Genomic DNA, 23,499 nt, shown 5'->3' on the forward strand with positions numbered 1-23,499 from the left:
TCATGTTCTTTCTTTAAAATGAAAACCATCTCACTTAGAAAACTGTTTTCCTCTGGCACTGCCTCCTGAACGCAGTGGACATTGTGTGTGGACACTAAGAAAAGATAGCGCTGGGGCTGTGCCAGCCTAGTGCTGTTACCTCCAGTGTTCCCCCACGTCTTGTAGTAAAGCACCTTTTTTCAAGGAGCTAGAAAAAGGCAAATATTTTGGTCGTCTTTAAAAAAAATGCACTGCATAACCAAAAGCGGAGTCCTGTGGCTTTTTTTTAAAATGTTGGTTGTACAACTAACTGTCATGAAAGCTGGATCAATGTTTTGAGGGGGGGTAGAAGTGGTTCCTTAATTCTGTAAAGGAAGAGAAGGTGAAATCCTGAAAACAAGCATCGTTCTGAGCTCAGGCATTAGTACAGAGAGAACTGGCAAAGGTCTGAGGCAAGCCAGGTACATTTTCACTTCAAATTAATTTCGTAGAATACATCCATTATAAAAGGAATTGAAAATGACTCACTGTGAAACTGTCTTGCCTCTTCATTCATTAATTTATTCAATTAGCGCTCTCTCATTAGTTTTCCATCATGAGGAAGCATTTCTGTGCTTCTGAGTGTGGTTTTACTGCCTGGTTAAAATTGAAGTGGCTCATTAGGAATCCCACCAAACTTATTACAGCCTTTTCTTTTTATGAGACTGACTACAAAACCACTGTACACATTCACCCCGGCGTCGCATGGTGCAGTTGGTCACAAGACTGTCACTGATCAGTGTCACTGCCTTTACTATAGGTGGTTTGCAGATGATGGGCTTACGCTAGGGGACAGTAGATGGAGCTTTTTCTAGTGCGGTACAACTTCAGTGAAATCTTTGGCCTGCTAAATGGTTATGAAAATAGGTGTTATCTTTTTAAAAAGAGAAAAGCCTAAGGGGAGAACCACAGAATCATCTTGTTCTGAAGGACTGGTAATTTTTTTTTTTTTTTTAAGTGCATGTGGATTTTTTTCCAGGCTTCTGTTTAAAGGGGAAAAAAAAAAAAAAAAGAGGAGGATGATCCTCTGCAGTTACTTTAGTAACTTTTGGTCTTTCATTTTTAAACGCAAGAAATTGAAGCTAACTGTGAAAAATTCTAAATAGTTCTACATCACTGAATTCATGTTCAGATTTTCTAGAACTTTGTATTTTAAGGAATGTTTTTAGATACATGTGCAAGTTTCCTAGTTTTAGTACCATATCTGTATCTTCCTCGGTTTCATCACGGTGTACCGCTAAAATGTGATCTGTTTTCTTGTTGAGGGACTGCTTTGTACAAAGGGTGTTCTTCTTTTCTGGTGTGTTTCTAAGGATTACCAAAAGAAAAGTGTATGTGAGGGACACAGTGTATTCTGTGAAGGCAAACATCCTTTTTCCTGACTATTTCTGGTTTTGTACTGTCTGAACTCTTTACAGTGTCAGTAGCACTTCTTGAACAGCCTTGTCCATCAAGTTTTATTGAGGCAGGCTTCTAGCTGCAGAGGCGAAATGCATGAAGAATGTGGATAACATATCTATAAAAGCACAGAAAAGCATCCCAGTGAGACTACATGCAAGGGAGAAATGTTATTTATGATGTTATTTATGAGTTTTAGCTCTTCTTCAGGTAAATTGAGTAGCGTTGCATGAAATGTAAAATTGTCAAATCTGAAATACAGACTTATCATTTTGAATTCAGCTTTAAGCTTTGCCTAGGATGGGCTTTTCATTTCTGCTTCAGGACCGGTTATAAGGACTGTCACTTGAGAGTGAAGAGGTGTGATGATATTCCGAGCGGGGGCTTTTTAGTAGAGGTATTGTACCTGTGCTTACTCTGAAGAGTAAAGGTAAATTTTCAGTCCTTCTGTCCTAGTGAGAAGAAAGGAAGAGGTCCATTGTCTTAATTTCTTTTTTTTTTTTTTTTTTTAAGAGCTAAACTTGGATTTAGTCTAAAAACCTTCATCTTTTGAAGTGGTAGAAGACTACAGAATTTAACAAACAGGTTTTGCATCCTGTTAGACCCATGAAGTTTTCTTGTCCAGTACTGACCCAGCTTTTGCTCTTTACATGTGTTGTTTTAAAAGTGTTTGTTCCGAGCAATATTTAAGGTACTAGAGTTTTACAGTGATTTTTTTGTCTAATTAAGAGGAATCTGAATCTTGCTATGGCAAGAGTGAACAGGCTCTGGAGTCCTGTAGTGAGTAAGGCTGGGAAAAGTATTGGACCCAGCTGGAATCAAAGAAGAGAAATGGATGGATATTCAGTTCAAAGGGTCTATAAGACATCCCAGTTTTCTTGTTACTGTGTACCAGGGTACTTGCAACAGGGTACCAGGGCTTCCTTGGGAAGTGGGAACTGTTGAAGATGAGCAGGTGGACTCTCTACTGCTCGTGGGATGCTGAGGAATGCGGAATCTTGAGGAGTTTTATGGGTTGCCATGAAGTCTCATATTTAAAGAAATCAGAAAGTACAAAATAAAGAATAAAAAGTCAGGAGAGAGAAGCAAACCCTACTTTTGTTTAAATAGATTAACTCCCATGGCCAAATTGCCCAGGTTGGCCTATTTTTGTCCTAATTTACAGAGTCCTATTTATGAGATGCATGCCCTTATTCTGGAGATCCTTAGCACATTTAAAATGCTGGTTATCAAAGGTCATTATATTTATTTCCATTAGCTGCTTTTCACAGGCTGCTTGGCTTTTTGTTATACCTACAGCATGGATCCACAATAGCATTATAAAAACAAACCAAAAATCAAAACAACAACAAAAGAAAACTGATGCAAAGTTATATAGGGCAATTCAGATAGGATGTAGGTTTATGCTAAGCTTCCTAGGTTAATGGAGTTCGGAGCCTTTCCATTTCAGGTCAGACAAGATTAAAAAGAAAAAAAGCTTTCACATAAACTGTCTTTAATACACTTAAAATAGTGGCTTACATTAGACAGAGAGATTATAAAATGTTAAGATACTTTATTCCCAGAAGACTTCTCTGGTTTCCATTATAGAAAACATACAAAGTAGTAACTTTATTATCTTTCAGAAAAGCCTGATTATTCACTTGATTATTTTTTTTCCTTCCTGTTTTAGCAATATGAGTACTTTTCTGTACTTTAAAATCTGAGCAGTACTGTTAATGTCTATTGACTAGTTACCAGGCATAATACTACTAATTTGTGGTTACTCCTCATTTTGGCTGCTGCTAATGTCTGCAAACCATGGGCTTGACTTCCTATGTAGAAGAGTTGGTCTTTACCCAGCTGGCTTCATGGTAGTCTTTGGCTGAGCCTTCCACGAGGCTGGTGTTGCACCGTTTGTTATCAACCATTGGGGATTTTGGTTTTGGTTGTTTGTTTTTGTTTTGTTTTGGTTTTTTTTATGATATCATCTGAATATCTAAGCACCATGGTGGTTTTTTTATCTTCAAAAGATAAGCAAAAGGAGTAGCTATGGCTCTGAAGCTCTGGAAGAGCCATACCTGTGTGTGTTGAGATGTTGGTGAAACACCCTCTGGAGACCTATGTGTAAATAATACATATAACAAAGCAAAATTCATAGTCTGCACTAAGTAGGGTTACAGGAGAGAACCTGAATTTATGTTGGCATGCATCTGGGATTGGCGCTAGTCTGTGTCTGTCTGATGCTGATATTTGTGATAAACAAAAGTGTGTAGAAAAAGCTGCCTTGAAATACCTCATTTGCTGGTGACTTAGTACTATTTAGGAAAAGGCCACCTCTTGAGTGGGCTAATGAAAGATGAAGCCACTCTAGTATTGGAATTGTATCCTAAAATCATATGTGGTGAGATTTACAGCAATTTAAAAAAAAAAAAAAATCTGTAACAAACCGAGGGTCTTCAGAAGCTTACCCTCCAGGTACTGCATTTCAATCTTACTCTTTCCTTTCTTCCTGGATCCTAACCCATATGGAAAGCTACTTTTTCCCCAGCGCAGAATTTGGTGTTCCCCCTCCTCAGTTGTGAGCTAATAAATTTTGCTCAAGAATCAGTGTATAGGCAGGATAATACCTTCTCTTTACTACAAAAGTTAGAAGACATGAATAGAAAGTACTTTCTCTATGTATTTTCTCTGCATGCAGCAGATACCTTAAAAGATGCCCTCACTACGTTAAAATACATTAATTGTATTTGTTGTAAGAAGAAAAGCATTACTTCCCTGCTATAAAATCTTGTAGGATGGTATTTATGTCTGGAAGAAGTTCAGGCTGTGACAGAGAAAGTGTTGCCAGAACATCCAAACTTTTCAGTTAATTGTGTTTTTAAAGTTTTTGAGATACCCCTGACCTGAAAACCAGACAAACGTAGCTGCAGGGAGGACACTTTCAGCTGTGTTGTCAGTATCTTTCCACTGCAAGAGGTTTTGGCATGACAACACTTATAATCCTTTGGATAGAAAGCAGTAGTCTCCCCACCCTGCCTTTTTGATTTAAGTGGCTGTTCCAGCAGATGGGAAGATGGCAAATACAAACACTGGATAATGGAAAGCAATATACATTTCTGAATTCATAATATTCCCTTTTACCATAAAACTGCCTTGTGTTAGCTTGGGGTTTTATTTGTTTGAAGGAGGTTGGCTTTCATTTTATTTTTTTAAGACATTTGCTGAGCTGTTTTCTGTCATCAAATCAACATGCCATACAGTATTTTCAAAATAATTTGGGAAAAACAGTTATTCCAAATCACTGGCAACTGGGTTGAAAAAGTAGGTGCATTAATTCATCTATTCATTTGTTTCATGTAAGTAATAGATTATGGATTAGTTTTGCATTATGCACAGTGTTAGAATTCCTCCTGTAAATTTTTTATGAAGTTCTTGGCTCCTTCATCTGCACATATTTATCAATGACTGTATGAATCTGAATTAATGGAGAAGTGTAATAAGCTGAACATTAAATAGAGTATGTTAAGGACGTGACTGATGTAGTTAAAACCAGTGTCACTTAAAAAGACGAGAAACATGCATATTGGGACTCTGAAACTAACACTGTATTGGTGGATATGTTTAATATAATCCTTTAATATATGCTGATATTGGATACACAGGTTCTTAAATTATAACTGGAGGAGGTTACTGAAAGTACCAATATTGATCTTGATCGGCCTCCTTTCCTAGGAAAGCTCATCAAGATGTATCTTGCAACTTACGCTACCTGAGGAAGAAAAAGATGCAGAGAATGGCCAGACCTGAGCATTTTAGAGCTCCTCTGGTATGGAAGAATTATCAGCTGGGCCTGAGCCGTACCCAGCCCTTGTACCATTTGCCATTTTGGCATAAGAAAGGTTCTGACGTGGGGTGCAGATGCTGCAAGAGTGCAGTTAAACTGACTATGCTTCGCTGGCGTTTACTCTTTGGGAAAAACAAAGCTCACAGACGCCTGCCTTGGCAGCGTTTCTTGTGTCTTTGCCCAGCAGCATCCAGGACTCCATCGCTGTCACTCTGGTGGGCAGCCAATTCCCAGGCAAGCAAATCCCGTGCTTCAGAGCTTTGTTTCAAGGTCTGGTCAAACTCTAATCACGAGATCTTGCCTCCTTTGTCTAGCAGTCATTCAGTGTTAATGTCAAACTGTTTAGTCTTCAGTTGTATTCCGAGTCACTAATCACTCGTTTCATCAGTAATGTGTCAGTAGTCCTAGAAAGTTTATAAAAATTAGTAGATTCATTGCCCTTTTCACTCCTGTCCCAACCTTGGGAATAAATTAATCCTTTATATCTCCGTGTGTGGTAATGCAAAAAATGAACCTACAGTTTCCATAAAAATAACATAGCCATTTTCCATGTACTGTAGTAAGGAGAAGAGGAAAAGAGGAACAAAGATGTGTTACTTTGCCTGAAAGAAGCGAAGTGAATATTGTGTTAAGTGAATGTAAAGGAGTTTATTTTGAAAATTTATGAAATATATTCAAAATAACTTGCATAGTTATGCAGGTAGATAATCAGATCGTAAGGGAAATGGACAAAGAATATTTATTCTTAAAGGGCATATTTAAGAATTCGATTTCAGCTTGATCTCTTCTTGCATGTCATTGTTAATTAACATCCAGCCCTCTTTAACTGTACACAGAAGAAGGTTTGATGGGTACAGGTTTCTAGTTTTCTTACAGAAAGTGTCATTAGAAATTCAGTTTCTGTTTTTCCCTGGCAATAATTCTCTGACTGTTGCTATTCAGTTGCCATTAGAAGTTTTCATTATTGGATGTGGTGTGAACGCTCATGCTCCACGAAACGCTTCCTACCTTGAGAATTTAAACTTAATCTGATGGTCATAAATGTGCTTCACATGAGTGGAGACACACTTGAGGATCATTTTCAACAGATTAAAACTGAAAGCTTGGACCTACTAGGTGTCATCTATGAAGAGGACAAAGAATTGAAGGCATTCAGTGTCATGCAAGATCAGGACCTTAATCGATGCTTTATCTTTGCCATCAAATGTGGAAGCGCTTTCCTGCATATGAAGTCAGTTAAGCCTAAATGGGTTTGACTTAGTAAGACAAAATATGTGTAGAAAAACATTATAGCAAAATAGCAGGCACATACCGTTGTCACTGAGATAAATATCTGGTAATGACCTCATAAAAAAGGAAAAAAAAAAAATCTTTCTGTGTTCACTCTAGTTTAATTTGTATATAGAGTTTCATGCATGACATAGTTCAGCAGATGGTAGCCTACAGGGAGAGGGAAAATTCAGTTCAAGTAATTTTTCAAAATAAATGCATCTCTGAATTTTAGTAGACTTACAGTCAGGCAGTTGCTTTCAAGATACTGAATGAGGATGCAACAATCTACCAAAGTCAACAATGAATAAGATTTCAGGAGTTATTGATGGAGTAGTATTTAATGTACAGGCAATAACATTTTCTTTGATGTATTCTTTAACTTGTAAATTAGTTGAGCAATAAGATGAAAAGTGCCTTGTCCAGTTTCCTTTAAAAGAAACCCCACACCCGTGATCTGTTTTCAGCAAGTAAAGTCAAAGACAACCCACCCAACATCAGTGGCATTTCACCAAATGATGTGAATAGCTTTATGACTTCTGCTGTCCATTTGGGGAGAGGTTCTGAGTCATTAGCACATAAGATTTCAATTTTGAAAAGCAGTCCTAATTACAGCACACTTAATTGAGTACACTGCTTCTCTCCTGCTCAAGCAGTTAAATAAAAATTACCGCTTTCCAGATTAGTGTAGATTACTGTCTTCAGTGCTCTATTTACTGGCCATTGGCTGAGCAGAGCTAAACTGGCAGAGCATACGCTCTCCCAAGAGTACCAACAGCTCCGTGCTGGTTTAGCGTCTTGAACGGGATGAGGGAGAGCAGCAGGGGTAGCTGCAGGGAGCCCGCAGGAGTGTGTAACCGGGAGTGAGAGGGACTCTCTCTTTGGCAGTAATTCCCCGCTGGACCCGCTCAGCTGCAATGTGCAGCGGTGACGCCAGCAGAGAGGGTGTGATGGGATGTGATTTGTAGGCTGCTGTAAGAGGAGTGCAAGTCTGAGTGCGCCTGTTGTCATCACTTATTTATGCTCTGGGTTTGCTTGTATTGCTGGGAGTAGCTGGGTTGGCAAGCCTTTGTTTCTAGTTGCGTCTAATTCTAGGTTCTGTTCTTTGCTTGCGGAGTCACAGGGAATTACTGCTAGGAATTTAAAGGAAATAATGGAAATGTTGTTATCTGTAGGTGCTTTCAAGATATTTACACAAATAATACAGTTTCTTTGCCTTCGTTAGTCTACCCAGTTTTGTGGTCCTTTTTTGCTGCTGCATGTTAATGCTGCAAGAGAGACCTTTTAGTTCTGAGATTCCATGCTAAAATATTAAATAAGCAAGATGTTTATCTCCTTTTTTGACTTACAGTGATGATTTTAATATTATTGGCTTTGATATTTGGCACTGGTAAAATGATACTGCTTCTAAAGAATTGCCACATGACCCTTGTGTTTCTTTTATCTTTGGTCTCATCCAGTTTAGTCTGCAGAGCCATTTAGTACTTGTCATAAGCAGTGTTCGGCTTCATCTGCTCTCATCTTTGTGACATGAACGTAAAGATTTTAGACGAGAAGTAACCATATCCTTTTTGTTTAAGAGGTAAATCTTAACCCTGAAGAAATAATCCATCTCATTACAAAGCTGATAAAGCATGTGTGTGAAGAGAAAGATTTAGGCAATGTATGTAGAAAAAAAGTCATTCCATTACTCTGAATATGATACAATAATGTTGAAGGGAGGTTAGTAGTTCTTGTGGCTATTACAGGAAAACTGTTTATATTCTCAGTGCATTACTCTGGACTTAACTTATCCTGAAAATTCTAACTTCTGCTGGAGTAGATTGTAAAGATCCTGGGCGATCTTCCAACTGCCTCTTTCACTCTTCTGCATCTACTGCGTGAGAGGTAATGAAGAATAGATTAGTAAGATGCTATTGCTTGGATAATGTCTTTTTACTTAGGATTGCTATGCAATTAGACATAATTCATCAGGACTGTGTCATAAAACACCGTCTTAATTTACAGTGGAAAACAGTCTTCCATTTAGCTAGGGCATGAACTGCCAGTTACTCTGAGGTAGGTTATTTGGTACTCGAGAATATTTACTAACATCTTGGTAATCTTCTTGATACATACTCACCGGAAACTCTGGTTATTGTGAATAAATTGAAGCTGCGTTTGGGTAGTTGGATATGAAGTACATTCTTCTAAAAACTGCATTTGGCTAAAAGTAGAGCACTGTGATTCTTTAAAGATGAGAAGAGCCTGTTAAATGTAACTGATTTCAAAATAGTGGAGCAGGACAAACTTGCTCTTTAGAGGTTGCTCACTATTCAAGGATCTGAATTACCACTTAGCATTACTCCAGTTCTCTTTTTGCTCGGGCAAATGTTGAGCAATTTCATTCTGAAAATTAACTTTCTGCTAATAAGCTACGTAACCTGCAAAAAGTATTTGGGGTTTTTGTTTGTTTGTTTTGGGGGTATTTTTTTAGGGATACATTGGCTTGCATTGAGTGTGTGATTTTTGTTTGTCTGTTTTTCTCCAGATGTCACTTCTCCTTCTCATATTTTTATACCGTATTTCTTCTGTTAAGGTGAGGAGGATTCTGGGAAAATCATTAAGATGATCAAGAAGTTGAATTTGCCTTGCCCTAGAGAAAACTAACACCACCTCCCTTGACTTTCAGTGTAATTTTGGGTTGAGTCTAATTTGGTTATAGGTTTCCTTTGGATGCTGGCTGATCTAACTTAGCGTGCATCGAACTGACTGTTTTGTGTGGTGCAGCATGGCAGGAGGCAGTGTGAGGCTGCTCCTCCACAGCCCGTCTGCTCATCCCGTGGTTGTAACTATTAGCTGCAATGTGAAACTGCGTCATTCGAAGAGCAGCTGGATCTCAGCTTTCCTGTATGAGATAAAGGCTTTAAAACAATGAAATATTTCTGGGTGTTGGGATTGGCATGTTTAGAACTTGTGTATGATGAAGGACTTAATGGATTGCACAGGGGTATGGTATGTTTTGGAAACCTCTTTGTTTGCCAGACAGGGTAAAGATGACAAATTATAGACAGGGAACAAGGGATATTCCGATACAGAGAAGTCATCAAATAGAAAAGTGAAGTCCAAGGCAATCAGCTGGAAAGACTGAACAGGCACTGATACAAACTGTAAAACTGTCAAGAGTAACGGAGAAAAGGAGAAGGAAGCACAAAGATTTTATTGTCTTGATGGAATCTGTCTGAAGAGTGACTTTGTGCTGCAAACTCAGGGTGCATTTTCCATCTATTGTGAGAACCCCAGTTGACCATTTCTTGAAGAGTGGGGTGGTGTTGATTCCCTCTCAGAACTGGCTGGCGGTGCTAATGTGTTCTGGGAGATTCAGTACCACATCTGGACCATGCAACATTTCCAAAAGCTATATGTGCATATGGAGTGAGCCTTACAAGCGAAAGAAGAGGCTTTGGCACCTTTGCCAGCCCAGCACATGGACATATGTCGTCACTTGGTAAACGTCTGGCCAAAGGCATCTGTTCAGCATTGTCGTGTTGCTAAATTTGTGTCTAATAGACAATGGCATAGAAAAGTTTTAATGAAAAATTGCCTTTTTTCACTTAATGACTGAGAATACTCAGAATGCTTGAGTTTCACTCTTTGTGCTTCACAAGTATGCAAGAATCCAGAAAAGGGCAAAAGCAATTTGTAATAACTACTGTTTCATGAAGTCTTTATTGTTTGGCAGATGGATTTTTCATTTGTTCCTGTCATGATTTCGGATATTCAGAAACATGAAACCGTGGTGATGTACGGTTTTTGGAAAGGCTGTAGAAAAGTTTCTGGTTCTTTGCTTTTGTTTTCAAAGAGTTGAGCTTTTACAAGACAGTGCACTTGATTACCTTGCTGGAGACCCTTGAAGGTTGGGACTTTTTGCTTCCTTGTCCCTGGGTGATGACCCCCCAGGTCACCAGAGCTCTGTGATGAGGTGGTTCTGTGGTGCGTTGCGCATCTCACTGAAAAGGCTTCGTCTTGGGATGTATAGTTTGACCATGGACTCTATGCCCCTGAGGGTAAGCACCAAAGACCTGAAATAAAGTTCTCATGAGGCATAACGGCAGCAATATTTTTAGTTTAAATATTGTGGAGAATCACTAAACTATTTCAGGGAGGGTTTTTTGTCTCTGCAGGGGAAAAAAACCAACAAGAACTGTGATACCTTCCTGATCAGCCATAGTATGTTGCTTTTAAAGTGGGCATAAGGAGAGTTACGATGATGGGAAACAAACATTGTGTTTCACAGAAAATATTTCAGGTTCTTTTAGAACTTCCTCCTGCTCATTTCTTTAGAAATCTAAGACTGACTTATCTTATTGTGTCTGTATTGGATGAATTTCTTCCAGGATGTGTTGGCTCATTTCCTTGAGTACTTCTAAATTTTCTGAATTTTTTTCAGTCACAACAGATAGCTGAAAAAGCTTTAAGGAAATGAGTCAACCTCCTGAAATAAATTGCTTACTGAATAGAGGATACTGCATTCGAAATCGTAGAAGCTCTTGATGGTTCTGTGGATACTAGTTTACAGATATTCTCTGAAAATCTATTATATGTACTCCATGCTCCAAAAGGATTTGGGAGAAAATATCCCAAAAGAGCACCTGAGCTTTGCAGTTAGAAGTGTAGAGTGTGTTTTCAGGTATCAGCACGAGAGAGGTGCGGGTAGGGAAGTGACAGGCGAAATCTCTAATGCAAAATTAAGGATGTCCCTGAACTTGAGTGTAAATTAAGAGGAGTAATGTAAAGATGCTGAGTTGAGGACTACCAAGCTTTCTTAAAATAGCACCCTGAAATCTGAAGGCTGCATAGGCGATGTTCTTCACTTCTTATTTCATCACTGGCAAACAATTTGCATTCTGATTTCGGGAGCCCTTTCTGACGGCGTCCTGCATCCCCTAAAGCAGGCGCGTTGACCCTGTGAGGAAAGGCCCACGACATGGCCGCCCTCCCTCCTTCCTTCCCTTCGGGGCTGCAGGAGTCCCAGCAGGGAGTTTCTCTGCACAGGGCTTTGCTGAGTCGCGCCACTGGCGACCGACTGGAATCCTACATAGTTAGTTTAAAAGTAAGTAAGAGGACACCTTTTAGTAACGTACATGTCTTACACAGTAGGTAGGCAAGGCTTCGGGATTTTCTTTGTTTCCCAAGAGTTACGCAGCAACTCAGGGACAGAAATGAGGACGCCAGCATCAAACATCGTGATTTGGGATTTTCTCTCTGATAAGTCAAACTAAAGTAAAACCAGATGATCCTGAATTTTTAAGAAGTTTGACATCTGGATCTGAACTTTGAACTTGGATGCAGCAGCAATTAGCTAGCTTGCCCTGCTTCAGTGTATTACACAGAAATAAAGCATTAAATACCATATCTCCAAACAGATGACATATACTGTCAGCTTTTTAGGCACTCCGGGAAAATCTGAATGCATGCAGATCACAACGGAGAGAAGAAAGCACAGATTAACTGCAAAGGGGTCGACCCTGTTGGTATCTAAAGTGTCTCAAAACAATGAGAGTCGGATAAATGCAGGTGCGGAATAAAAATACAACTGTGATGCTCTATCTAAAAGTTGCCCCCTCTGGACCCCACCCTGCAAAGGGAAGGAGTCGGAAGATGGTGCAGGTCTTTGCCTCTGGTTTTCTAGTTGTCATCAGTGTTTGTCCCTGACTGGCAGTCATGAACAATCGACTTCTACATTTCTCTTGTTGGAGCATGAGCATTGGCCATGGTAGTTTGATACTTTGATTTATAAACTTTTTAATATGACCTTTAGGAGTGAAATGGTGGTCTGTATTAGGAGTTGCAGCTGCAAGTTCCCCAGTGGTTTTGTCCTGGTGTTCAATGCAGCTGAAATAGTTTCTGAAGGAGGAGCACAGGTATTTTGTAGTTATTCTGAAGAGCGTGAAATGTAAAGGGTGAGGTGGAACCAGCAGACCTAAAACCCCTAAAACCAGCTATGATCATGAGCAATTGTAAAGCAGTTCAGTGTTGAGGGTATAGAATAGCAATGGCGGCTTTTTTCCCTCCGTTTTGGGGGTATTTACAAAAGAGTATCATGTGCTATATCTGTTACAGTTTCTCTCCAACTCCTTATAAATATTTCCAACCGTTTATGCTTTCCTGATAAAATCTGACTACTTCATTTTGTAGTTAAGTTTTTATTTAATCATTCCCATTTCTTGTGGAGGTGGCAAGGTTGGGGCTCTGTGACTCCATGGGGAGAGAATGGCTGCTGCATTCCTCTTACCAAGGGTAAGCAAATAGGCAGAATACTCATGCTTTATTTAAAAAAAATAAATAAAACAAAACCCAAAACCCTGAAACCAAACCAAAAAAAACCCAGAAAAAGGTATTGCATTAGTAGAGGTGTCCCTGTTGAAGAATCTGAAGAAATTAGTGATTGTAATGTATTTGGCAGGAACGCAGGGAAGAAAAACAGTGCTTGACGCAAGATTGACTTGCAGGTCAGCATACGTACCTGCTTTCAGCTCCAGGTTGAGGCATAGGGGATGGATCCAGAATGTGGTAGAGAAAATTGGCAAAAGTAGGTGGCTATAGCCACCGTGACAAACTGTCGGCACATTGTGACAAAATGGGTTTGGTCTCCTCAGCAAAGAACCGACAAGAACTTGTGAATTTCTGTCAAGTAAACAAGCCCCATGCTGCAGTCCAAGGGAACCTGAATCAGGTCAGGGACAGTACAAGAATGCAGGCACTGAGACAGAGGTGAAAAAAATTAGATTTCCTGTGCCTGTATACCTTGCAAAAATAGCATCTTTGAAAGTGTGTGTGCAAATTTAGAATATGCTGCGCTCCTGAACTATTTCTGGGTTATCCTGTGTCTGCTTGAATATTAATACAACGTATAACCCCACTATATTGTTTGGTGGAAATGACTGAAAAAAGCATGATGTGCTACTTAAAAGTGAACCGGGTCAGCCTTCAGTCATATGTGCATCCAAAAAACCCTTCTCCTTGTGTCTACAGTGTTTCCTTAATTGTGCTGTTAAATTCTGCAATGTCAGCATGCTAGTGCCAGATCCCAAAATGGGATAGTCTGTGTTTGCAAGTAATCAATGGCACACAATATAAAATTATACAAAAATGCAGAAACCACAGCTCAGCTGAAAATTATGCCCCAGGGACTCAGTTCACAAATTGTATTTAAAAAGTTTTCAGGATTGGAGCTCACTATATGAAATTGTGTATAGTTAAGTGTAATATAACAGACCTCAACAGGGTTTGGTGTTTTGTTTTGTTTGTTTGTTTGTTTTAAGAAAGCATTTTTATATACTTTTAAAGCCATAGGTTTCTTTTTTGTTGTTTTTGTGTATTGCTTGTCTGCTTCTTGGATATACACTACCGTATTAAGTAGTGCTGGCTGTTGTCATCTACAAATATGGGAATAATATATGTCTTTGGGAACATTTAAAATATTTTATTTCAGGTGCAACATTAGTAGTAAATGCTTAGAGATGATGTTTCACTTACAGCTTTTCTGTGCTTTGTAACAAACTGAGATTATCCTATATAATGTATTCATTCTGCTAATTTTTAATAGCCATATCAAATCTAAAGTGAATCATGAGTCCTTACTTCCAAAGCAGGAGGCAGGTAAAAGGAGGAATCTGGTCAGAGCGAGGAGTATCAAATACTTCTCGCAACGGTAAAGCATCTCAGCACGTTTGAAGTCAAATAATAGCAATGGCCTCATTAATAATTTGGAAAATATTATAATGTTTGGGTCTACCTTTATGCCAGTTCAGAACAAAGCTTTTTGGAATAAACTATTTTTGGGTTAAGTCACAGTAAAGAGCCTGGAAGAGCTTTTCAGCAGTGGAAAATCTCCAAGATGAGTGAATCTGCCATTAGATCTTGCCATCGTGAGGCACTGAGGGGGAGGTAGCTGGGGGAAGGCATTACTGGCCAGGAAAGTAAGTGGTAACGGTGACAAAGGTAGTGAAGGATAGTGATTCAGCATATTGCTTTAATAGCCTTCCTTAGCACGCTGCACCATGGGTGTGCTGTCGTTCTGCTGACCTATTATTCCTCTCTATCTGTAGGTTTCCACAGCATTACTTATCAGCCATTTGGATGCCTTAGCAAACATATACATATATAAATAAAATAGGAGGATGTTACTATTTGCTTAAGCTAGAGGTTATGTGGTTTGTAGAAAGGAGACGAGAAATTGCTTATGCAGAGGTATCCACAATATCACAGTTAATGGGTTCAGCTCTTAATAGAGACACAAGAGAGAAGCTTGTTTCGATCTTGGGTTATAACCTGTATTCTGGGGCTGTTACCTCTTTTTATTAGTGGGTTTTACATTTGGTTTAGATTACCAAAAAGTTGAAGTGTGACAAAAGTGTGTTGTTTAAATATAAATATTTTTCTGTATTCCAAAGCAGTAGGCTCTCTGACTTTCTAATAAATTCCCTCAGAAACCTATTACCGTCAGATGACAACAATAGCCTAGTTTGCATTCCTGCTTAAACAGCTCATAATATTGAAGATAAACTTAAAAAATAACAGCTGCTAAGGGAATGTTAAATCCCGCAAGATCCTTAAGAGATGTGTGCTGCAGAGACATATTTTATTGACAACTTTAAGAAACACGAAAGATTTCTAAAAGGCAGTGAGAAATCACTTGGAACTGGCAAGGAAAAAACCATTTTAAGAAACGTTTCTGTGTTAGACACGGGAATGGACTTGAACACTAAGAATGAAATGCCACCTGATACTGTGACTGTCTAAAGGCTGGAACCGATCAAGAAGAATATTTATTGGGCAATGTCAGAAAGTGCAAGCAATAATCAAATGCAATCAAAAGCAAAGCTGAGGAATCCAGAGGCAGTCTTTCCTTTCTTTTCAGTGATGAATCAGTTGTCTCCACCCAATGTTGAAGGATGCCACATTGCTGGAAATCCAGAGATATCTGTGCCATCACAATAGTTCCCGGGTTCAAACCAGCAACCATTTGAGAAAGCAAAACCCAGACTAACCTCCTGGATCCGTAGATGTCAGCTGCTGTATGTGGGAAAACTTTTACTGGGCATTTTGCCTGTTCTGGGGGTATGCTGCATCTAGGGATTCTTGTTTTAGCCCTGTGTCCGTAGCAATAAATAAACCTTTCACAGACACACACACACAAAAAGGCTAAATAAACACCAAGTAAAGCAAGGGCTGAACATACAGGAGTGATTGAGCGGTGAAATGAACCTCCATGTGACCCCTGGGGAGCGTGTCTGGTACTGACTTTGCTCCTTGCTGGTTCATTCCAGGAAAGAAAATAGAGCTTTGGGAAACCTGAAGGTGGGACTATCAAAAGCAAAATAAACCCACCCAACGAGCTGGCCATAAAATCGGCTGATGGATCATCGCGTGCAAAGGCTGGGTCAGCTCTTGGGGTGATGCTGGCTCTGTGGCTCAGAATATTTTGCACTCTGAGCTTTACGCCCTTGGTAATAATGAATTCATCTTTTTCAAATAAAAATCTTACGGAAAACCTGCAGTGATCCTGGCTGAAACTTTCATCTGCACAAAAAGCCACTTGTTGTCACTGGTGGAAGATATGCATATGTGGGTAGTTAAAACACTTAAGTCGTTTTCGTGGTTACACTCATTCTCCTCCGTGGCCATCAGCAGAACGTACCATCTGGCAAGGGAGCACCTCCTTCCCATTACACGCCTGAGAGCTCTCCGCAAATGAGATTTCAGCTCATTAGGATACTTCATACCCTTGCAGGAATTTAAGAAATACATACCTCTTTATCTGTTGTACTTTCTTCTGAGTTGCTTATTATTTGTTCAGTTCAAGGAAACAAAATATATTTACTGAACTTATCCTTTTTGTTTGTTTGCAATTTGCATATATGCAAATAAAGATCTTTTCAGAATTACTACATATACCTAATGAATCTATTAGGGCCTGCGGCTCTGTCATCGAAAGTTGTGACATTAATTGAGGATTAGAAGTGCAATCTCATGCTGAATTACAAGAGCTCTTGTGCTGATGGGTTCCTTTATTTTGATGAGTGAAGATCGTGAAGTTACTTTTCAGGTGTAGCTGCTTCTGGTTGGTGTTTTGTCTGTGTCTCTGCAGTGCCTGGAAGGTCTTGTTGCTCAAGAAGTTGCACATATGGTAGGTGACAGTTCCTGGTCTGAAGTGATTGAGCTCATCCTTTGTGCTGTATGAATATTTGCTAAATCTTGCTAAAGTGTAAATAATCCTGCCAGTAATATGCCTGTTAGAATAGGAATGGAAAAAAAGCACATCAAGTGGATAACACACCAGTGAATTCAGGTCAGTTTTTATAGAATATAATTGCAGAAATTGAGGAATTTGTTTCACTCGACTAAGTTAGAATGGGTCTTTTAAAATTATTGCTCATTACTGTGATCGATAACTAGTTCTGGCTTTCCAGCAGTTTTGAGGGTCATCTGTCAAGTTGAGGTTTTTGACTTGAAAAATTTATTAACCTATAAATTTTATTAATAAATTGTAGTTTCTTACAGTATATCATCATCTCAGTTTTAGGACCAGAGGATCAAAAAAAGGAAATAAGCACAATACTTGTCAAAAAGTGTTTGCAAAATTTATGTGAAATTTGAAAGTACTCGCATATCTTAATATTAAGTTGTAGGGCATGGGAAATAGGATGGCTGCTGTTGATTAGGCCTGGGATGGCTCCTGTTAATTAGGGCAGGAAGTTTTGTAGTTTATTATACGTGTAGTAACAGGCTTGATACTTGCCTTAGATACTACTTAGGGTACCCATCTTACCACTGATAAGGTTTCTGATAATAATGTACCAGTACTACTGTAAATCCCTTATGAAGTGGGGTAATTTCTTCTGCTGTATTGCTGGAGGCTGGAGGAAAAAGAAAAGGGAGCAGAAGGATGGACAAAAAGGAAATAAGGAAACTAGAAAATGTTCTGTGCAAGCCTACAGATCAGTAATAGCAAATATGCTGGTAATAAATTTATTCCGTTTCATGGAAAGCCAACATGAGGCATATGTAATCTGGAGAAATGGTAAGTACTCAAGCCTAATGTATCAGTAAGTTTTGGTGGACAGTTGCCAAGAACTTGTTTGCTGGTATCTGATTTTAAAATTTCATAAATACAAATAGCACAAAAGACACTTGTAACTTGTTTCAAAATACAGATTTAAAATAAGATGCGTATGTTCTAAAGATCTCTCTAGCCTGTTGTGCTTTTTATAGGTGTGCATTTCAGTGATGCGTATGATGTTTAAAGGGCAGATGTACATTTCATAACGATTCAAAATGGTGTTTTATTTTTAGATTTGCAAAGAAAAAAAAAAAGTACAAATAGCACACAGTCATCTTGACTCTATTTTAAGGCCTCTCGGTTATGGCAATTGTGTTTGCTGACAGTTCCACAAGAAGAACCTCTTTTTAAAGGGTAAGTCAGTTACAGGAGAATTACATGTGGAATAAAGTGTACTTAAGGTTAGCTTATGAGCTAGTAATGGTTCTCAAATGAGCATAAATTTTACCGAAATTAAACCCAGAAGAGGTCATTACGTCATTCAGTCTGATTTCCTATGTATTATGGGCCACTCAGTGCTATCCAAACTTTAACTAGCCTGAACATTCCAGTTCACAGAAAATTTAAAATACCTATCGTTGTCAGAGCGCAGCAGCAGACTGAAATTATAATAGTGATCTTATTGCAGAGGAGTTTTTCCAAGTGCATTTTGGGGGTTTGAAGGAGGGAGAGGGATGGGGTTGGTGACCCCAGTGGTAGGCATGGCAGGGCTGTCATAACTCTCTGGCCCTTCCTGAAGTGATTTCCACAGTTTCCACTTCAGAAATATTTGACTAGAAAAAAACCAAAACAAAGCAAACAAACAAAAGAACCCCCACAGAGCAAAACCCCCAGTTTCTCTGGTACCTTTCTGCATACATAAGCAGACAGTGCTGGTCCATAAAGAAACCAGCATGAAGGCCATGAAATAAATGACCCCTCGCTTTTTCACTGGCTGTGACATTACATATGATCTGTTCCCAGACAGCCACACCAGAGAAAGCCCTCTCTGTAAGTGCAGCTGTGCTAGCAAAGTTGTGCTTTTGTTGGTAATGTTTATTTACCAACTGAATTCATCCAGGGGCAGGATAGGCTATGTTGACAAACGCACAGCTTTGCTGGTATCATGTCTTCCACAGCAGGAATACTTTGTTGTATTTTCTAGTTTTTCTGGCAAAGACTTGTGATGGGAAGGCGGTTGCAGATAAAAATGCATGCCCTTTATTCCTGGGAAGCCGCAATCCTCTTCTGCGTGCGGCTCGAGCAAGCTCAGCAGCTCGTGCACCGCCAGCAAACAACTGCTTATCTGACACCATATAAGGCTGCGGTCGAGAAGGAAAATGTTGAAAAACATTCCATGGTAAACTTACACTGGCAGATTAAATATGACACAGAAAAGCTTAGATACAGCTTGCTTTTTTTTTTTTTTTTTTAAATTTAGCTCTGATAGTATTTACCCCAAAAATGACCTTTTACAGTTAATTAGGAAAAATAGCTTGTGTTTCTAGAATTGCTAAACAGTCCCATCCCAGAATAACAGGATTTTAGGAGACGTGGACACACGGGTTTTGGTTTGGTTGGTTTTTTTTTTTGTTTGTTTTTCTTGGACTTGCTACCATTGAAAGCAGGAGATAATCACTTTTAGGCTACAAGGTTGTGGGAGTGTTGGGATGTGTTTGGGGATATGGTGGGGAACTGGACATCACAGAGAGGGGCGTACTGAGAAGGAATTATGGTTGTGAGAGTGGGTTTGTATCAATAGTTTTAACAAGGTGCGAGACCCAGCAAAGCGCTTAAAAAAAGGGGGAAAAAAAAAAAAACAACAAAAGATTTCTGAAAGTGTCATGGGTGGTGCTACAGGAGAGAGACAGGCTCTCCTCTCCTTTTCCTCAATATATTGCTTGCATCTTTGCTATCCTCCTATGATAGCCTACTAAATTAGTCTAGTATGTTAGATTATAAGAGTAGTCCAACTTCAGTAGCCGTTGGTGGCCTAAATCTGACTTTCCAAACTCCTCCCTGCCTGGTGGCCCCTGCTTTTGGCTTTCCCCCTGAGGAATGTGCTGTCTCCATCTCCTGCAGATGTCATTTCCCCAAACCATCAGCAGCTGAGACGATTGTGAGCTGACACGAGAGGTGGTGCAGCTCTTGCCTCAGCTGTGTGAGGCTTCTTCAGGAGGAGGTGGAAGCATCCCTCACGCTATATTTACCCCCACATACAGCCAGCTGGACCTCAGTGAACTAAATGGTAGGTAATTTATTAGCATTTTGCAAATGTAGGGACTTTTCTGCAATATGATCAAGTGTCTAATAGCCTTTATGGCTAAGGGCGTGCCGTACCATCTGTCAGAGTTTATTCAGTGTTGTTCTCTAGCTTAATTTTTTGTCTAACATTATGCCTTTCTCAGAGTGTCCCGTCTTTTGTGGTGCGTTGCAGAAACACCCAAGTGGTGTGCGCGTGTGTTGCGTAGGCTCTGGCTTGCAGGTGAGCCTGGTCAGCTGGTGGTGACCCACGCTGTGTGGACCGCTTGTGCTGCGGGGCTGGCACGTATGTGAAAGCTGAAGTGTGGATGGGAACGGAATGCACGTCATTTTATGGAGGAGGAGGATTAATAAGATTTTCAGGAAAGAGGTTAAGCTTTAGGTCATTTCCTTCCTATTGTTACGCTTTTGAATTTTTGCCAGTGAGATGGGTGAAAGGATGTATTTTTGTCTTTGAATGCTTTGAATTTCAATGATGTCTTTACTTTGAATGCGGAGAAGTGGAATTCCACTTTAGTCCTGCCGTTGTACTGTATCATATGTCTAAAAAAATTACTCGTATTTTTTTTTGCAATATCTTTCTTCTATATTCTAGGTAGCTAATCCTTGGAGCTGCTGCTGCGCCTTGAAATAGCACATAGTGTGAGGGCACATGGAGGTGCTCTGATCCCTACCTTGAAGTGTATGTATAGTGTATGTATAGAAGGAAAGAAAATGTAGTCGTATAATTATTGAGAAAGAATAAAATAGCTCATCTTATGGCCAGCGTCAGAATAAAGGCTGTGTATGAAAATGAGAGTAAGGATCTTGCTACTCTATTAATTTAAGCTTCAATAGCAGAAAGGTTTCATTGTTTAGTGTTTGGAGGAGGTGCAATGGTATGGCTTCTACCTTTGCTCTCCTTCTGTAGGAGTGAAGTGTTAGAGAAATACAGCTTATTCCTGACCATCCTGCCAGTCACAGGTAGAAAAATGGATAATAGCTCTTGCTGTTTGAAGTAATAGGGTGCAGTAAACATAATATATGTGGTATGTAGGGGGTTGCGGAGGGCATGCAAGGGAACGCAAATGGAGTCTTTCCTCCCTGTCCACAGCGCAGGGGCAGTAAGTGGAGGTATGCGAACCTGAATTTTGGTTGTGCGAGGCAACAAATTGCTGCTGTGCAGTGAGGCACAAACACCTCCCTGTTTTTTTGACCCTGGGTCATGATATTAAATATCTGAATATTGATGATGATGATGATGATGATCCTTCACTGCTAATACAGCAGGACTGTGTCACCAGGAGGCCGATATTCGTGTCTAGGTTGGAGTTCAGAGTGTCACCCTGCAGCCTCTGGCAGTGCACCATCACCTCCATGTAGACCCCAGACAGCCGCTTCTCTCCTATGTGAGGCTGTGAGAGCATCTGTTGTACCTTTCTCCGCATCTTACTTTTCTGCTCTTGGTTTTCTCAGCTGAAGATTTGTGTCTTATATTTTCATTACTGTCCAAGTTTTCCAAAGTGTTTTAAAGAGTAATGAGATCTGTGATAGGATCTGGTAGGTGCTCGGGCAGCTTTTAAGACTGTCCAAGAATTTTGTTTTTCTCAGTGTTTTGGGGGGGTTGCTCTAGTGGCATTCAAGGGAGAACAGTTTCCAGCCATTTAGTACACAGCAGTGTTTTAAATTTCTCTTACAGTAGTCCAATTCTGGTGTTCTTTTCCCTCCTGTCCTTTGAAAATACAATTCCTAGAGGTGCTTATGCAAGCATGAAGTAATACAGTACTTTTCAGTTCTTCGTTAGTAAAAAGCCCATCTTACTTTCTTTGAAAGAAGCATTTTAATTTTTTTCTTGGAAAGTCTTCAAGCTGAGTATGAATAAATATTCCTGTAAAAGTTGGGGGGTTTCTCCCTGTTTTTTGTTATGTGATTATTAGTACGAGAACCGAGATTTGCTTTCAGAGCTTGAACCTAGTGCTCCCCAAGGGTACGTACGGTTTCATGAAATGTGTGCTGCAGAGGACTCGATCTGCAGATCGTGGACCAGATTGCAAAGATACCCTTAAGTACCCTTTTTGTTCTTGCAGTATCAGGGTCGGTTTGGCACGGTTTGGGTCCTTGCCATAAGCTGAAGGAGTAGGTGAGCTGCCAGCATCTACTGGGGGGTTGTGAGTAGTCAGAGTGTCTGGCAAAACAGAGCCCTGTCCCAGCCCCTGCGCTGAGGTGGCATTTACCAACCTGCAAGAGGAGAGGTAGTAATAACAGCTCTCTGCCACCTGCTTTTCCTCCTGCTCGGGGGTGCCCAGCGCAGCGTTATCCTGGGTTAAAGGCAGCTTCATCCCAGCCAAATGTCACGGAGCAGTCTCATCTTCTCTAAAATAACTGGATTTGTGGGGAAGTCATGCGGGAGAGTGAAATACTGAGTAAACAAAAGCCAGAACTTCCAGTGAGATCCTGCTGTGCTGGTTGCTGTGGCTGCCTTGCCGTCATTTCTAGGATTTAACCATCCTCCTGTTTACATCAGCCCGCCCCGCGCTGTGGGGCCGTGGCCGTGCCTCGGAATCCTCCCTTGGACAAGGCGAGGAAGGAAGTGGAGGGAGGATGGGGCTTCGGCATCCTGTACCCTTTGGAGGGGAGTGGCTGCAAATAGCTGAGCTTGAAGGACGTAATACTTTATATGTTTTAACACGGGCTCTTTGAACCTAGATAAACCCTTGATTAAAGGAGAAGAGGCAGACGATTGTGTGTAACTGCTAGAAACTGCCAGGGAGTTTGAGAACATCCTTCCAAACCCCTTTCCTTCAAATGACAAGAGGAAGGGAGAGGACAGACGCGCCTCGTGGAGCTGAGATTACACAACAGTGCTAATACAGAGCTAAAGCCTCCAAACTTGAGCTGCACAGGCTGAGTCCAGAAGGCAACGTTTGTGGAAGATAACATTTGTGATTGGGAACAGGAATGCTATTTTCAGGGTCTGTCCTGTGAAATGTTAATTTTCTTTTACTCATCGGTTTGTTAATTGGGCTCAGATGGAGAAATGCAGTTTAGGATCCACAGCCATCCTTTGGAACGGCCAGGTAAGCCTAGAAGGTACAACTACGTGTTGATCTTTAATTTCAGCAATGTACTGCATACACTAGTGCTGTCTTCTGTGAGAAATGTTTGGCTTTCACCAGAAAGCCTGTGAACTGTTCACAAACTGAGATGGGGAATTCTGAAAATCACAGAACATAGGCTGTACGTAGTAGGTTAGTATTTGTTTGTACAGTAGTAACTGATACGCAGCGTATTTTAAATGGGTTGACATGATGTAATTTATTCTAATAATTGCTTGCAATGGAAGCTCTGCCTTGAAATTGTTGATTTACTTACTGGCTTTCCAGAAAAGGAGTGAGGCCTCAGGTAATAAGGTTTGTCTTCTCCTTTAAATGTGTACTGATGCAGTTTTCAATTGCTTTTAGGCATATTTTGGATATAAGGGAATAATGGATTTAGTTCGTTAGTTCAGTACCCATTGTGCTGCTACTTTAATGATTACCTATGGATTATTTTATTAATTTTTTAAAAAAATATTTCTGGAATTAAAATTATTAGAGGTTACCAAAGTGAAAATACTGCACAAAATTTACTGTTACAAACATTCCTTTTCAGTTGCTCAAAATCC

At 40.0% G+C, this 23,499-nt stretch overlaps 1 protein-coding gene across 4 annotated transcripts in view; it reads left to right on the plus strand.

The window, feature by feature from the left end:
* HECW2 (HECT, C2 and WW domain containing E3 ubiquitin protein ligase 2) overlaps nucleotides 1-23,499 on the plus strand; it is a 182,829-nt gene that overhangs the window by 63,579 nt on the left and 95,751 nt on the right. For 2 of the 4 annotated variants that reach the window (XM_063340742.1, XM_063340741.1), the window contains exon 1: nucleotides 22,569-22,912. The exons of the other annotated variants lie outside the window; for them this stretch is intronic. Coding sequence is in view for 1 of the 2 variants with exons in the window: in XM_063340741.1 (XP_063196811.1) it covers nucleotides 22,873-22,912 (40 nt within the window). In the remaining variant the exon portion in view is untranslated. Of the gene's footprint in view, nucleotides 1-22,568; nucleotides 22,913-23,499 lie in introns of those variants that run through there. 4 annotated transcript variants of the gene reach the window in all.

Source organism: Chroicocephalus ridibundus, chromosome 7 (genome assembly GCF_963924245.1).
Source record: "Chroicocephalus ridibundus chromosome 7, bChrRid1.1, whole genome shotgun sequence".
NCBI classification, from domain to species: domain Eukaryota; kingdom Metazoa; phylum Chordata; class Aves; order Charadriiformes; family Laridae; genus Chroicocephalus; species Chroicocephalus ridibundus.